We start from the raw sequence: 18,134 nt of genomic DNA, 5'->3' as shown, positions 1-18,134 counted from the left end.
CCGGATGTGCCTTTTGTATGAATGAAAACCAGATCTAAGCAATTTTTTAACAGTGCGCCTCATGGTACATAAAATACGATAGTATTTTTTAAATACCAGAAGAAAATGACTTACAAATATGGTGCTAATTAGACATCCAGTCTCTAAATGGGAATAATAAAGATTTCGCATGATTATTTCTTTCCAAAATTTGTAAATTAATATTATGCTAAGACTGCTCAGAAAGAAAATGTACTGCAATTTAGGCATATCTCCCATACCCGATTACTAATTTGTGGAAAGTCCCTCATTTCACTACAGCAGTGGTCTTCAACCTTATTTGTGGCGTGAAACCACAATGAAAAATTCTAAAGGCTAGTAAAGTATAGCAAGTTTGATAATAGTAGAAAACCTAATATGTCTTTAAATATATACAAACAATATTTTTTTGAGGTTTTGAAACCAGGCTGTTTGTTTTGTATAGGCTATAAATATTTGTTAGTTTTTGTAATATTTTGTAGAGTCTGATGAGAAGTTTGATTCCATTGAAAACATCATTAGCTTTTTGTTGATGGAGAGCCACTGTATCAAAAAATTAGTCATATTTAACTGTGTAATCATGCTTAAAAAAAGATTTTTTTAAAATAATCAGAAAACTACAAAATAAACCCTACTTTCGTTATTTCTTTGCAGTGATTTTGATGCACAAGAGCACACAGCTGCACAAGTAAAGGCAGAAATCGACATGCATCTTGCAGAGAAAGAGATGTTAGAAAACACCATACCATCTAACATTGTAATAGGAGCATTTTATCTTAATACAGAGAATATTCGACAAACTCTTTCCAAAAAACGAAGAGCCCTAGCAAATGCTGTGCTTGAATTGCTTGCCAAGAAATTGAGAATACAAGCAACAGAGGTTTGTAATTATAAGACAAGATTTTGATATTCAATCAATAGGAAATACAAATAAATGGCAAACCTCAGCTCACTATCTGGTGACTAGTCCAAATTTTGTATGATAATGCTTCATGAAGTGGTTTGTGTAAAAGCAATAATCAAATCGAAGTTACATTTATCATCTTCTGATGCAAAGAAGTTGAAATGAAGCAAAGGATCATGAAAGTTTGAGAAACCCTGATGTAGTGTAATGATTTTCTATATACAAGATTTGACATATCTTGTTGCACAGCAGATCTAAAATGTTTGTTTAAATTTTCTAGGCTTGTGAAGAATGCAAAACCATAAGTCGGAAGCTGTATGACAAGCCAAACACGATTGAAGAATTGAGTGAGATGAGAGAGTGGATGAAGTCAGTACCTGAACAACTTATCAACCATGTTGAAGTCATTGATCATGCGATGGTTGATTATGAACTTATTGAAGAATTCAACTACAATCTTTCACAGGATGATTTTGTAACAAAGTGAGTAAAAATTTGAATCTATTTTTTGTCTGAATATCCATCCAATTTGTCAAATTATTGCAGAGTATGATCGACCGGGAAATAACAATCGGCTGTATGTTGATTCTGCTCGGATCTCATATAATAAAATAGGACATTGTTGTTATATTCAATTTTTGAACTGATGAGTGTTTTTGATAATTGAGTTTTCGAATATTATCCTTAGGTTTTTGGTAGGGCATGAATGAAGATAAGATAGATAAAATTCCACTCCACCATGGTGGATAATAGATAACACAAGACTAGTACACAGGACAGATGGTTAGAATAGTTATCAGTTCACCAAATGAGGCCTAAACATTAGTCATAAAAGCATAAAAACAGCAGTCTCATCTTGTGGCATAAGATCTAAGTTAAAATGAAGAAAATCAATGTGTGCCATGATTCATTGATTTTGTATAGTAATTTTAAAAATCGAGAATTACCCTGTCAGTGGCTTTCAAAGCTGTGGTTTATATCCTCTATCAAGGTAATGTATTGCTTTTGTTTATTTCATTAGTGTACATAGTGTATCTGTATGACATCCTTTGTATAGCTACTGATAATCGACTAGAATTGACTTTATGTTAGACCAAAGGTACTTTTGACGAAGAATCTTGAGGTAGATTATGTATGCAAATTCTAAATGGTGACGATTTGTAGCCTTTATTGGTAAACACAATTGGAGAAACGATTGTTAGCGATTATTCCATTATATGCCTCATTTCTAAAGAAGATATGTTGATTACACAACAACCTTAATGATGAAAAGGAATGTTGCAGATGATTTTTTTTGAACACATCAATGAACTGACATTGTGTAAAACATTCTTGAACTCACTACATCACTAGAAAAATCGTATAGATTAATATATCAAGTTTAAATCTAATCATCCAACATGTTATACTAGAGCTGTTGTGAGGAGTCTTGTTGGAAGGTCCAAGAATATTGTATCGGAAGGTAGAGAATTCCAAAATATAGAAGTTATGAAAAGGAAACTTCAAGAGATAATAAATGGGCTACCTACCCCAGGCGTTTAAATCATTCACGGAGAAGAGGTTGTACTAAAACAGCCCTCAAGTAGCAATATGGCAGCCATACCTTTTGCCGAAGATTTCAGTCGAACAAGTTGGGCACATACTTGAAAAAATGAATGTTGTATTCGAAACATAAAACAAGATAATCCATAGTTTCTCATCTGCCCTGGATCCAATTTAGTTGAAGAAGTATACATAGAAGAAACATAGTAACTTTGAGTTTTACAACGCGAAAATACATAAAAAAGAAGAAAGTAAAGCATTATTCAAAATGAATGATTCACTTTGTCAAGAATTTGGATTACAGTAGCTGTTTTGATACAATGTCCATCTGCAAGGATAGGTGGTAACAGTCAAGCTCTTAAAAATTGCTCACTAATTACTGAGCCTGGAGTTTCAAAAAAATATAGTAAAATATGGTTTTATCTCTGTGTAATTATACTGCATTTTACTACTAATTAACTACTAATGCAAAGAGAAAATGCAAAAAAAAAGTAACACTTTATCAATAAGACACTGAAGTAATGCATGCAAATTAAAAAAAAATGCATTGGAATGCATAAAATAAATTTAATAAAAAAAATGAATATTAAAATTACATAGCTAATTCAATCTCTCAACTCTCCAAATATTTTGTTTGGTGACATGATAGGATATCAACTAGACATGATGGGTTTGAAAAAAAGTGAAAGCATGAGCAAACAAATAACTTTCCCTTCCTTATTCCAGGCAAAAAAATCAAGACTGAAAAGGCTAAATATGGCTTACAAAGGTTCAGTTGTATATAAAATATAGTCAATACTTTATTAAAAAGGCATTAACTAACAGAATCATTCAATTAAATTCTTACCAACCACTCAAATTTGTAAATTTTAGTTTCAATGTTACTTTTATAATGCTCTCGTAATTACGGTTTGACGCATTTTGTTTTTATCACAATTCCCATTCACCAGTAAAATTTGCATGCAGAGCAATACCACCTAAAATTACATGGCTAGAGAACATCATAAAAAGATAAAGTCTGAAAAACAACCTATCAACAGCTCGTGCTACACTTTTCCACTCTTCTTGTTCTTTTTCTCTCTTTTCCTCTAAGATCTCATCCGTGTCTTTTTCATTGAATTTTTTGTCAAAATTAACTTGAACTATATCTTGCACATCAAGTCGAAAATTGTCAATCATACTTTGAAGTTCTGCTTTTCTACCCATATTTTTGCTTTCTAAAGCATCAGTTTCCTCCTCTATATCAGTCTCTGGATTTTCTTGTTCTCTTTGAGATACATTTTCCTCATTTTTACTTGAATCGCTTGGTGGAGATTTTTTTGGTTGTAATATTTTTACTTTACATTGTGGATTTTCATCCACCATTGCCAAGTTGTCCCCCTTTGTTGATTGTTTCCTCAAATAAATAGAATTGTGTTGTTAGAAATGACCTCTTAATAAAAAAAAACTTATCTGAGCCAACTTTATGCTGACGAATCACTAGTATATAGGCACAAATTGATAGAAGACTAGAAAATGAGGATTATGTGGTGTTACATTCACTATCACATGATCAGTAACAAGAGGAATTTTAGGTCTATATCATTGTTGGTCAATCACTGATTTTCTCTACTTCCACCAGAAACATCTAATTCCACTCACTATGCCCAATCTTGTGGGCTGGTAATGATGACTGAGTGAGATGCTAACATTAAATGCCAACATTAAATTATTTTTGACTCTCCTCAGTAGAGTACAGTGTTTCCTAACCCTAGTCTGCGGTCACAAATGCACCCATGAAAGATTTAGTACAACCATTTCAATTAACATATATGGTATAGTTATAAATTATGCAAGTCAATACTGACAGTGACAATATTTTGGTGTACTTACTCTTGGCTTTCAATTTCTCTATATCGTTTAGCTTTTGATCCATTTTTCTGAATGTTCATTTCCTCTTCCTGTTTATCCTTGGTCCTGTTATGCTGTTTTTCTTTTTTTAGTATTTGTGCTCGTTCATCTGCTTCTCTTTTGATTTGATATCTATCACTTGGTAATCTAGTTCTTGATTTTGTTATTGGAAGCATCCATGCAACACCATCATCAGCAATTGCAAAATATTTATTACAAAATTGTAAAAACCGACGCAATGAGATAGGTATGGCACTGTCAGGTTCCCTTGTACTTCCTGTAAATGTGAGAGGAAAATGGGATTATGTGTTCATTATCGCATTTTGTATGCAGTTTTTGAAAAACTATACTGAAAATTTGGTATCATTATATTCAGCTTGCTCTTTACAATTTTGAATACTAATAATTCTAGTTGGCCAAAATAAATGAACAAATATTTACCGGTATATGAAATATTACCTAATCAGATATCTCGCTTAATAAGAAAAGATATCCCGAAGCGATTTTTAATGTTTAATATCATTATTCAAATTTATGATCAGAAACAGTATGGTTGGTGAGGGATTTTGTAGTCGGATGATCATTTTATTTCAGGCTTATCAAATTGCAACACTGTCATTATACAGTAGACTGGACCCGAAATTTAGCTTGAATCCATATTATTACCAAATTGCTCGAATGTTGAATTGACTCCCGAGCGCAAAATGGTTAGTGGCATGTTGATAAATCTTATCAATTTTCAATACACTAAGGGCAATAGAATTTGCATGAAAGTGTCAATTCCAAGGTGCTTGATTTGCTAGTTGTGATTTAATCCCTTCAGGCCTCCATGTTCAATAATTTAGTGACATGTAATCTGATTTACTGATTGTAAATGTTCAGAGCAAGATCAGAATAACATGATAAAGGATGTCTTTATGCATACATGCGGTTATGCATTTAAAATTCAAGAATCATCTGTATTTTTTAGTTTTGATTTATTCAAAATCTGTCAAATGTAAATTGAAGAAAAAAAAATTGGATGTGAGTTGTATGTTCATTGTTCATTGTGAATAGTGGTTTCGATTCCAACTGATAAGTCTGCTGCGAAATCTATGTGAAAGATCTCATAAAAATAAATAACTTTTCTGTTATGATACTGATTACTGATTTCAAGTTAATTCTAAGAGTGTATAGAAATTCAGCTGAAATATATAACGTTCAATATGTCCATCAATACTAAATTGTTATTAACTTTGTCAGTGACTTTGTAAAGTGACTTACCCACGCTGCTCATGCAGGAAGTAACTTTATGGTCAGTTTTCCATGATGATTTATTTTGAAGGCAAGGTTTAAAATGAAGATGTAGTACAACAACTGTCATGAATATGTTTATTCCCAGTTGTGCCATGCTCAACACAAAATATATTCCAAGGTATGGCCCTGTTGATGCAGGGAACATTTCTCCAACAGTGAGCAAGAATACCTGGAAAATAGATTAGATACAGTGACATCCATATTATTATTCGTAGATTTATTAGTTGATTTCATAGAACTTCATATTATATTGAGCTACAAAGTTGTAGATATGAAAAAGTTTGTTCTAATATTTGTAATTTACAATAATTTTGCAAGATATTCTTAGAAAATCATTGTGCACTCTCTTATTAAAACACTTTGCAGAAATTATTTTTTCTAACATTATATTAAAGTTAATTACATTACAATTTCCGTTTTCAATCTTATTAGCTTTCTCTGAAAACATTATCTGGAAGCTGTTGTTTTCAACCTAACCTATCATAAACAATACAAACCATAAAAGTAAGAAGAATAGTAATTTGCAGTCCAACTCTTTCTCCTGAATCTGGGGGAAGATAAAAACCCAACAAGGCAACACTTGTGAGTAGAATGCTTGGGAAAAGCATACTCTGCATATACAAAGATGAATTTCTTCTAATAATGATGGAATAACGAATCTAAAAATAATGCAATTGCGTTAGGTTTCGTTTTTTATTTGATATATATTAGCAGAAGATTCGTATTCTAGTCACTTCCACATACATTGATATTATATAGTTATACAGTTTCTAATGAACTTCATGTGGATTAGTTCTATATGGGTGAAATGCTATATCATTGAAAAATAAAACTCGTTTTGAACATGTTTTTGAATCTTATTTCTGTGGGGTATAGAAATATAAAAAATGATTGTTTCGAACATGTGTCTTCAATCAACTGATTAAGTAGGATTAAATCATATTAAAAATATATGTTATCTCCTTTAATTTTTCAATTTCAAACTTCTAATTTTTTTCTATCCTATATTAATGTCTGTGACTTGTATTGACTAGTATTGTTAACCTTCTTTATCTGTTTATTATTATAAATAGAATCACTCTTTTAAAAACAGAATATATAATTTACCTCTGAGTACATTTGCGATGTGAGATTTCTTTTTACATACGATGCTGTTGCTCTTTCTGTAGATGGAATGTCAATTTTTCGGCTGTATATCTGTTAAAATGTAAAATGAGGACATGAAACATAATTTCTCGCTTAGCGATGTCGATAAATTAGATTAATATTATAAAATATTTATCATTCTGTAATTCAATTACATCATCTTCCAAGATGATGCAAACACATAAATCGTGTTTTTTTGTGGTTAGTGTTCTCTAAGCACACTTGATTTTTATTTACTACGCTTCTATCTACACATGCAACAGTTTATCTTTTATCACTTAATGATAGAAGAATTGATTACTAGTTGGAAGAAATACACAGTAAATCTATAAGTGAACTTTTAGAGCTGGTTGAACATGGTTTACTTTGAACTGAATCAATGCACACTCTGGCTTGTTACATTTAATCAATCATGAACATAAGTGACATGCCCTTGAATGATTTTATTGTAAATAGCAGTGCGGGTGTAATATAGGCATTTTATGGAGGCATTTATCTATTATATGTGACCCTCATTTCAACTACATTTGGTTGAATTACAAAAATGAAAAAAATTTGAATGAAGAAGAATTTTTGCATTTTGTGATCAAATGTTTATTGTGCTCCTGCAATTGTGCAAATTGTGCAACATGCGACACAGAAAAAGATATAGGCACACTACTGGACAGTTGTTAAAATGCAAACATGTTTGCGGAGAAAAATTAATATTGAGCAAAACCATGCATGTTACGAATGCAGAAAAGCTGTTTTAGTTTTTGCTTTTTCATTTTTGTTACCCCTGAGGAAAATGCATTGTTTTGTTGTTTGGTAACCACCTCATTATCTGATGATGTGTTCGACAGTCCATCTAAATTGTAAATTGAGATCTGAAAAAAAGAAGATTATATCAGAATTACTTTGTGATTTGTCTTGTGTAACACTTAATCACTTAATTTGAATTATGCTAATATTATGTTTTGACCAATACCTGCTTGATAATTTGGTTTTATTCAATTAATTAGCAAAATATTTTTGATATGTTTTTCACTTTGTATTACACTTCCACCGAGCACTGATCTGATACCTTCATAGATAATGTCATAAATTTTGATGTTGTCTATGATGACAACTGTAATTTTGGTGTCATTACATTCACACCTTTCAGCTTCATACGTGTTCTTACAAATATATTGTTAAATATTGTAAACATAACTTTATAAACACAGATACTCACTTGCTTCCTCACTCCAAATTTCTGCAATACCCATTCTCCACTATCAATAAAATAGAGAGGAGAATCGAGGTCTATGAGTCCCGAATCTCGTTTAGCACTCAGGTCAATTCGTGTTACAGGTTGTGTCCAGGATACGAATGTCATGCTGCATAGCTGAAATTAAATGAGAATTACAACCTGTTAGCATAATTTTAAAAATAACATTTTTTTTGGCATAGGTAGGTTAAAAGAAAATAGACAGTAAATTGACATTTGGTAATATCTTTTGTGACTCTCTTCTCCGGACAGTTTGAATTTGTCACACAAGTCACAAATGGTATAATATAATTTTTTATCCTAAAATGGGACAGAGGAAATGGAATAAGATTGCTTGATCGTATGATTGTAACCAGTTTATTTCCAATTCAGTGATCTGACCAAACATCTGAAATTGCACATATCTCATACTAGTCATTCCCATGGGAGGACTTTAGAGGACTTACGAATTCATCATAAAGGTTGGAACTTATTGACCAAATATGTAAGGGTAGGGTGCCATATTCTTCTGTTTTGGTAATAAAGACACGGAATTAGTCACAGTCACCTGAGAATCAAAGGGAAAAAACGCGGTATCCACACTACATGACGTTTCTAAGATGGAAGGTTCTGCGTACTCTATATCCCCCTCTGATGTCAACTTGATGAATGGTAGTCGTGGTGAAAGATCACGTGCTCCAACTTCTTCATACACTGCAATATCAGGTCGCCACACACTCGATGATGGAATCCACACTGTAAAAGTCAATAAATTATCTCCCTTCATTGAATGTGTGACATTGCTTATGATAGAGGTGACTTTTTAAGCCTACGACGCATCTACTTTCTGTAATACAAGGAAGAGACATATGCATAGTTAATCAATGCCATACATGGGATTTTGTGCGATAAACGCAGTCCTATTTCTCTATCAACGTTTATGTTAACAGGCTTGATCGTTTTGTATCGAGTCATAACGCGAGCGAAAAAAAGTAATTGTTTACTAAATTAAAATGGCAATTACACAGAAAACGCCGACTGTTTGGAAACCACTGGGTTATGACATCGTTCAACATTGAAATGAGTAACCAATACTACCGACTTACACAACACATTGTGTGAATAAGAAATTAGTAGTTTTTCATTCTAAATAACCTAATCATCAAAACAAATGCTCATAAAATCACTAAATAACTTGGATGAAGCATTTTTATTCCAGAATTTTTTATTGGTACAGGCAGACCACCTCAATATATTCAACGATGGATATTTTCGTGGTAATGAGTAACCATTACTAACGACTATCGCGTCCTGAGTTTGTGTTGTTGATCTACTTTCTCGCACTCAACCCGAAGGAATTACTGTAAATAATGAATGAAATCCATCCATCTACTCTTCTACCCTTTGATAAATTATCAATTCTTTATGCGATTACATATGCTCTTTCGCTTTTCCCGGTGATTTTATTCTTTATAAGGATTCTGATTGTCAGATTTTGCGTCGATGACACAATACTTTTTTTCGTTGTGGACGTAGTGGTTTCTGCGATAACCGCAATCGGAATCAAAAGTAATTCAGATGCATTATTGATGTGATGATATCTCTAGTGGGAATTTTAGATTGAGAATTTAATATTAAAGCATTCTCGTTAAAAGTAGCTATTGCTGAGATGGCTAGAGCTATTCATTTTGTTGTTCTCGAGGTTTATGATATTTCAATTTTCAATGCTCCTACGAATCTGAGATTAATTTTGCCGGAATTCATATTTTTTCGTTTGAACTTATTTATTTTCTCGTGACTATCGTGATACATCAAGTAATTTAGTAATAAGAATATGTAATTTAACCATGGAAAAATCTCAAGGCAGATCTTCATTGTTGTATTGGTTTTTGTTTTGAACACCTTCAGTCCAAATATATATCCTTTTTCGTTGATATATTTCGTCGTATATTCGTAGTCAATTCCAGTGGCGTAGCCAGGGTGGGGGGTGGGGGCTGTGGTTTTGCGGGTCGCTCCCTCCTCCCTCCCCTTATGGAATTAAAAAAAAAATAACATCAATTTTCTGTATCATAGATAGCAATTTTCCGTAGCTTGAAATGCATTTTTGACCCCCAAGACTACTAAAAACACGCGTATTCCAGTGTTCGATCGGACCCGCTAGCTGTTTCAATCTAACTTGGCAAAAAAAAAAATCAGAACCCCCCCCCCCATTTGAAAATTTCTGGCTACGCCCCTGGTCAATTCGCATGTTTAGATAGTTAATCACATAGGTTTGAGCCATTTAATATTTCAAATATATATGATATTTTACTCGGCTCGGTATAGAAGCACCACTGGAAAAGGTGGTGAAAAGCCGAATATTTTTGGTATTTGGTCTAATGGACCGCATATTTGGTTCTTTACAGTAGTTCTCGCTCCTATGGCGCGAATGGTTTTGCGGATGAATGCTCTAACAACAATGTCGTATAAACAAGAGACTTAGAAGCATTCATCTCGCTTTTACTAAATCTCCCTTCATTTCAATTTGCTTCGCACAGTCTTTTGATGACTCAGATACACCACCCCCGTGACACAAAAATCTATCGACCGTTTTGTTTTCAAAACTTAACTTTTGTATGGGTTGGTGTTAACTGAGATTATTTCTCAGCTATCCTATAGTGAAACAAGATAACATTTTTCAAATTCATGGACACGAATGTCAGCGTTTCGTTACCGGTATTGGAAGGCCTAAGAACGACAACTTGGTTTTTTTTTCGTTTCGCCCTAACTATATGCTATTGAGTCCCATAAGCAACGTTTTTGTTGTTGTATCTCTTAACGTCTTCAGACTTGCATCGTTGTTATTATGTGTGTATGTGATTAGGTAACTCGTCGCTGCAAGTTATGCTCGTTTTTCTTCCTATGAGACTACCATAAGAGCAAAATTATAATTTTTTTTAAATGCAAAACTGTAGCAATATACCACGTGTGGCGTTCAAAAATTCATTTTTGACTTCGTTCGCTTGGGCAGTTTTGAATTTTCAAAATTATCAAAAATATTACAAATTGTATAATTCCGCATGTTTATCATTTATACCTGTTTGTTCGAAGAAAAATTACGATGCTGCACCCAAAAATGCAATAATTATCCACAGAAGGGTTGCAAACTAACAATACTTCGCACATCAGCTACATTCATGTATAATGTTGTAACGGAAACGCCATCAAATATAATAAAATATGGATAATTAAATATGGCGAATATTTCGAATATCCTTATAAATTTATAGGTATGGTATGTCCCATGTAATTAATTGCCTTGTCACCATTATACCTATACATTTTAAGACAAAAATCCATCCTAATTTACTTCTTCTTCATTGTGTGTACATTTTAGAGTGTTTTAAGGAGCAAAGCGATCGATACAATGCCGATAATACAAAAGTGGATTACACTACCAGACCAGCTGTTTCCCACCATATATCATTATTCATCATGATATTGACTGTTACCATACTCACATTCGTCCACCCCGTCATAGTCTTCTGGTTTCCACGTAATATGTTCATCTCTCCAGTATTGTCTATACCAGATTAAACTTTTTAAAACTTGGTTCTTCTCATCTAAATCGAGAACCTGAAAATTAAAAATAACACGAATTAACTATAGATTTCCATGAAACTGACGAATTTTTTCATCAGTTGTCTGCTTAGTGCCGAGCGTTCAGTACATTGCTTCCAGTTACCTTCATAGAAATTGGGCGCTCCCGAAGTATGTGCACCAAGATGGCGCATAACCTGAATCCTGACCTGGTACACATACTATGTTCAGGTTGTGCGCCATCTTGGTGCACATACTTCTGGAGGTCCAAAAATTGTACGTAGTACGTAGCTACTCGACAATACATTATATCTAAAAATTCCCGTTACGTTACCTTTGCGGCATTTGTATATTTAGATTCAGTTATTTTTTTACTGTAATGCAGTTTTACGTTTTCTGTGGGCGCTTCCACTATTGTTTTGAGAAAATACGACATCTATAATGCTGAATAAATGATCATGATACAAACATAAAATCCACTGCGAGTGCACATTCATCACACTTTTTACATCAGTGAGACATTGTTAATTACTTGAGCGTTTATTGTGCCAATCTTAGAAAAATTGGTGGCGAAACAATTGTTGCTGAGTGCGTTTTTAGTCGAACCTCCACTTCGATGAAATGACAAGTAACTTTTGAGAAAATTCTAATATAAAACAAAGTGAATATCGAGAGACTAACATATAATGTAACTATTGCCCGACAATGAAATAATTTCACGTAGGTGACTAACTTGGACTGGTGACATGACCAGAGGTCGTGGTAGGCTATATGATTAGGCCGGCTCGTCATCTTCATTTCCTCCCGGTATAAACGTTCGAATCTTTCTATGTATAATATGAAGTTTTCAAAATTTGCGACTGTCAACACTATTAATCCTCAAATTTGCATTTGTGTTTTTTGCAAATGCGTTTTTTTTTTTTCACTTTTTTAAATATTTTCTTCTCGTTAAATATTTATGGAGACGATTTAAAACTACAGACTGCTTGTCACTAATGCGATAACACAAGACTCGATTTCCATATAAAATTTCAAACAGCATATATCAATTATTAAATAAAAAAATATACATTGTGTAAAGGGCAATTGTGAATTTCCGATTTTTTGCAACACCGTCAATGTGATTTTGATCCATATTACTGAACTATTATTTGCTGCAATTGTTAGTATCTTCCACGGAAATTCATTACGTAATGCTGTCTATTTGATCTCGTACGTTTAAAAAAAGAGCGCGCCAGAAGCGCATCGGTTGCTCGTGATGTTGTCTGTCTTGTCTGCGAAGTGGCATTATATTTGGTGACAATTGACATAGGTGACCATTTCAACTTTGCATTGGAAATAACCTAGGTATAGTTTCGGTTTTTATACTGTTCCACATTATCTGATAAGTACATTTCATAGGTGTGACGCAACTGTTTTAAAGAGCGACCTCACTCTGGGTAATTTGTTCATGGACTTTATCTTGAACGATTGTCAAATAGGTTTTAACCTAATACATTTGACATTTCCGTTTGTTTTGCTGTTGCTATTCATGTAGAATAGGGTAACTGGTTTATGCAAATATACATTTTGACATGCAACATGTATTCTGATCGAAAAATGGGTGTTACGAAGCATTGGTGGCTAAGTTTAAATTGCCCATGAGCACTAAAATCAAATAGTTAACAATTTCCAATCATATCGAGCAAATTTTAGTTACCGTTAATTAGTTAGAATTATCTAATATTAATCTCATAAATGTGTTTTAAATGATGAATTCGAGGACGATTTTTAGTGTGCAATTGTGATGAACATCGTTACTTTTTGCATGATTCAAATATTTTATTGCACATACACATAAATTTCACTTCAAGTTATGAATCTAAGATATTCTTACTATTGTTAATCTAACTACTGATTACATTATTTTTTAGTTGAGCATCTTGAGTTCTTTATTGTTTTTATGAAATCATATCCATATAACATATTTATTTTTTATCTCTAAGCATCATGTCGTGGCCACGTGCCCCGTGATTCATTTGGGACCCAAACGACATTTTCGCGTCTGAATTGATTTGAAATATCGATTAACAGTTAGTTGTAGTATTCTGTCAAAATTGAGATTTATGTTGTATCAAATCAATACAAAAAATGAATGCATGTGATCACTATTTGAAATGTAGTCATGTGGGAAGCATTGAAATAAACTCAAAATTTTTCATTCTTCTGGAATTTAATGCATGGGTCGATTACTATTTCGAAATGTTATATATAGCTGGAAAACATATTTAATGAGGTATCGTGCCATTTTCTTATGTATCTAAGTTCAATTTACAACATAGTTTATTGCTGTTTACAGCATCTATAATATCTTTTCATCATAAAACTAAGTATATATACGATATTTGTGATTTCTAAATGCATTTTCATCGTCGTAGTACATCACGCCAATATATACAAAGCGTATTGTGTGCTGAATTGATTTATACTAGAATTCGTCTTTGATCATATTGATTGTATAATTCAATGCAGTGGCGTTCCTATGATATGCAAAAGGTTTAATAAGGTCAAACGAAATAATTACTCGTGTTTTCATTTGGCAGAACTTGGCGGCAATGGACGTGGTCTTTACCAAAATCAAATAAAATTTCCACCATTCGTGAATCGTGATTGATATTGGCGACCATGTTAAAATCCTAATTGTTGTTTGTTCGCTCTACAGAATTGATCAGTTCAATGTCTTCAACATTTGTGATTATTACGTACATTGAAATTGAAATTTGGGTTCGGAAAGTACACTATCAGTTCACGCAAGGGACGAACGTAACCGTTATTTAAAACCTACGTTCTGGTAGGTATGGACCAAATGTCTGCGCGTGACCTTGGCGCATAAAGTACGTAAGAGTATAAAACTAGAAATCGGAATGAAAACAGTTTAATTTTAGATTATGAATATAATTTAAAAATGATAACAATTTACGATACTATTCTGTAAATAAAAGGAACGACTTCAATGAAATTTTTGTCTCATTTTGTTCCCCAATGTACACTTAAATAACAATTCTACATTTCTGAATGCATGAAAAACATGTTAGCACACATAAAACGAAATGACCATTTTATATGTTGTTGGCAACGCTAACATAGCATACAACAACAATCAAAGCGAAGTCTAACAAATTTTGTGCCGGTGCGTTTTCCACAGCAACTTTGAATCGCTTTTCCGCTCATTCGCATGTACCTTATCACCCTGTATATGCATATTCTTTGATCAGATATAATTTGAATAAAATTGGCAAATGAACATCACCCCATCACGGATCCCTTGTGACTTGTTGGACGACATTAATAAATTAGCGGGTTTGGATATATAGGGTTATAGTCCATTTTCCATCTCAATATCTCCGTCTCGTCTATGATGTGTCAAGCAAATAGCAAAGGCAATTAGTAAGGATTCCTCGCAGCACCGACTGAGCCCGGATGATGTATTGTACATAATCTTGCTCAAAGCAAATGGGGATTTCAAGTGAACACTTATTTTAAAAGTACGTTCAAGGCATCCTAGCGAAATTAAACCTTAAATGTTTACATCTCATTTCTAGAGCCGCCTTCAAAATGTGACTAATATAGTAGTTATGACTACATATTCACTTTTTTTCTAATTCAGTGGTCCCCAAACTTTAAATGAATAAATCCCTTTGCTCATTCTTTATTCCTCCCTTATCATGCATAAAAAGTACATGATTTATTCAATCTTTAATGGATATTGGGCTGATGTAACGCGCAAGTCGCACTCTCGATTTTAAACAGTTCAAGTAGTTTTTAAATGTGTGTTTATGAATACGTATCATAGTAATAATATGGAAATTAAGATTGTTAACAATGCAAAATCCCTCGTCAAGAACGACAATGGTAATTCCATTATCGTGAGATGATGAAGGTGAATCGATAACTTGCAAATGATATATTTTATAAAAGCCTGTTTTCAGTCAACTAACCTGTCGATAAGTCATGTCAACTTTGACTTCAACACTTTTTCTGTAGTCCAGTACGGGAGGTAACGTTTTATCGTATTTGTTCATAAGATGATATCGAAGACGTTCAACAGGGGATGAACCGCTTCTATTGCCCGTTGGAAAGAGTGTAGTACGTACGCTTCCAGAATTCTGAAAATCTAAACAGAACGATTACTGAATATTAACAATAGTAAAGTATAATTAGGGAGAATAAACAACTTCAAATATCGATTTGAATATATATATAATTAGAATTAGACTCGCTGGTTAAACTTTTACATAAATAATAGTCGACTCGACGATGTCTTGAAAATGTCGAGGAAACTAATTTTCCCTTTTCTTTCTTATTGTCTGTTTTAGTTTACGGTAACAAAATAATTGAGTAACATTGGATAAACAGGAAAAGGTGTAGCGACAACCTAATTTATCTTATTCTAATATAACCAATTAAAAAATGTGTACAAAAAAAATTAGTAGTGAGACAATAACCGCATTTTCAATTCTAGTTTACTTTTTATTAAAATGAATTCTAATATTATATGAATCTTTCATACATTGCATAAATAACATTTCAATTTCGTTTATGCCTATAGACTAAATGAAGTACGTTTCAGTGATTGTAATCTTTTTAAGTACAGACAAAAAATATCCTAATTATATATCTACTTTCTGAAAAAGGCATATGAAACAATATCAAAGCATACCTGTCGAATCGCTAGACGAACCCCCAACTTTGGATGTACTTGCTACCAATCCAGTCCTGGTAGCAGTTTTGCCCGCCAACACAAATGTTTGTTCATTGTCTATTAAACACTGCAGTATCATGCAGATTATTATAGTCAATAATAAATTTCTTGTAAGGTGATATCCTGCTCTTCTTCGGCCCATTTTCGTTTAAACTAACATTAAATGATCTCTTAATCTATATCAGTTAAAATTTATACGTGAATATGGTATGTTAGTTCTGTGATTGAAATCTGGGGAATGCATGAAGTTCAAATTGCACTTTAATTACACAATATCGCTATAGGGCCATCATAATGTTACCAATTGGTTTCTACCGGAAATATAATTGATTTTGATTTATTATGGGCTATATCTCTTCTTTTATTTGTGGCAAATTCATAATAAAATCTCACTTTGACTCGCTCAATATCAAAAGTTTTTCCAAAAATCAGTTTTATCCTATTATCGCCCCACCTTTCTTAAAGTCTGTTAGCTTAGGTTAAGTTAGGTTTAGTCATCCTGTCGCAAGATTATACAATAATGAAAACATATCAGAGAATTATAGGTTTGCCAATAAGAGGAGAGTACCTCAGAATCAGAAAGAAGTTTGTCCTAATCTATCTTTTTCTCTTGAACAATGGGTTCTATCATGCATAAGGTGTCAGTTTTCGCAAATAACGCTTTGGCGTTTTCAGCTTTACTTACGGCATGTTTCTGTGCATATATGCGTTAACCTGACTAAAATAGCCATTATTCTTGTTTTGGACGCATATCGTTGTCTACTGCATTGTAAAAACGACTTCTCTACCACAAAATTAGGTCGGAGCTTGGGAAACTACGTTTTGTTTGAATAGCTATCCCGCTGCTTTTCTAAGAAGATATCCGGAGATGTTAATACGTCTTTTGCACTCATACCCTACTTTTCTATTCAAACTTGCTAAAAAGTTTTTCTTTTGTAATGGTAGGCATCGTCTTCCACTCATATCGATCGCTCTAAGGCTTAGTCTATTCTTATCAATTTGCTACGCGTTTAGCCAAATAGGTTTCAACGTTTGGTCATGGCCTTTAAATGATAGTAATCCTTTCAACCAAATACGCTGTATATCCATTTCTTTCAAATTTGACAGACCCTTATTCGACCTGTCACTGATCCATCCTTTATCGCAGATAAGCTCAAAGCTTATTTCTCATACTTTGTCCAAATAGTCACGACACTGTGTCCCCTCGTACCATTAATAATATATAAGGAGAGGGTGGCTCCATTTTTATAACGCCTCAGCCACAATTTAAAATTAGCACGCAATGCAGATACAAGAAATTTAGTTTTATCGATATGCTTAGCGGAAAACAATTATCAATTACCCCAAAGTAAATTAATAATATACATAATATTATACCCAATCGTTGTTTCATCTGTCATGTTTTCGTGTTTCATATTGTCACGAATTGCTTAGTAAAAACTATTATCCTCACCGATTTGCAAGGGTATAAAGCACGTACTTTAGTTGTATATTACTCGAAGTAGTTGATTTTATTCGATTTTATTCTCACGTCGAAATTATTTATTTTTTATTGCTTTAACGTAATTTGTTCTTCAGGTCGCTTCAGGTTCACAAACCATATAAAACTGTCTGTGACATTTTGTATGTTTTTTGCCAAAAAGAACGAAATTATTTTTGTTGTGTTGGAAATGACTTAAATAAATTTGAATTACAAATTCGTAATTTATCTTTAACCAAATTAGAACGAAATTGTCTGTCTGCATTTTGTGGTTGTATCATATAACGAATTCACGCCAACAAGTTTAAAT

General features: G+C 33.0%; 2 protein-coding genes across 6 annotated transcripts in view; one reads left to right on the top strand and one right to left on the bottom strand.

Annotated features, from left to right (window-relative positions):
• LOC120331653 (dynein axonemal heavy chain 1-like) overlaps positions 1–18,134 on the top strand; it is an 83,728-nt gene that overhangs the window by 11,622 nt on the left and 53,972 nt on the right. For all 4 annotated transcript variants that reach the window (XM_039398775.2, XM_078113551.1, XM_078113550.1 and 1 more), the window contains exons 16-17: positions 673–898; positions 1,203–1,405. In XM_039398775.2, the coding sequence (XP_039254709.2) occupies positions 673–898; positions 1,203–1,405 (429 nt within the window). The remainder of the gene's footprint in view (positions 1–672; positions 899–1,202; positions 1,406–18,134) is intronic.
• LOC120331651 (uncharacterized) lies at positions 2,656–16,589 on the bottom strand. Of its 2 annotated transcripts, none has more exons than XM_039398772.2 (11): positions 16,303–16,589; positions 15,581–15,756; positions 11,525–11,639; positions 8,593–8,780; positions 8,010–8,162; positions 7,573–7,662; positions 6,758–6,847; positions 6,148–6,309; positions 5,618–5,819; positions 4,337–4,631; positions 2,656–3,860 (listed from the first exon to the last, which is right to left on the bottom strand). In XM_039398772.2, exons 1-11 carry the CDS (start codon positions 16,484–16,486, stop codon positions 3,395–3,397), a joined length of 2,121 nt encoding a protein of 706 aa, XP_039254706.2. In that variant the 5' UTR covers positions 16,487–16,589; the 3' UTR covers positions 2,656–3,394. The 2 variants fall into 2 exon arrangements, with proteins under 2 accessions (XP_039254706.2, XP_039254707.2); XM_039398773.2 differs by having other exon boundaries at positions 7,612–7,662; positions 16,303–16,588.

Source organism: Styela clava, chromosome 6, assembly GCF_964204865.1.
Source record: "Styela clava chromosome 6, kaStyClav1.hap1.2, whole genome shotgun sequence".
NCBI classification, from domain to species: domain Eukaryota; kingdom Metazoa; phylum Chordata; class Ascidiacea; order Stolidobranchia; family Styelidae; genus Styela; species Styela clava.
The sequence above is the reverse complement of the archived record's forward strand: the minus strand, read 5'-3'. Positions and strand labels throughout refer to the sequence as shown.

Coding starts and splice junctions, on each gene's coding strand:
- LOC120331651 (XM_039398772.2), bottom strand. CDS start 16,486: ATGGGCCGAAGAAGAGCAGGATATCACCTTACAAGAAATTTATTATTG. Junction 6,310..6,757: donor CATCGCAAATGTACTCAGAG/GTAAATTATATA, acceptor CATTATTTTTAG/ATTCGTTATTCCATCATTAT. Junction 4,632..5,617: donor TTCCTGCATGAGCAGCGTGG/GTAAGTCACTTT, acceptor TCACATTTACAG/GAAGTACAAGGGAACCTGAC.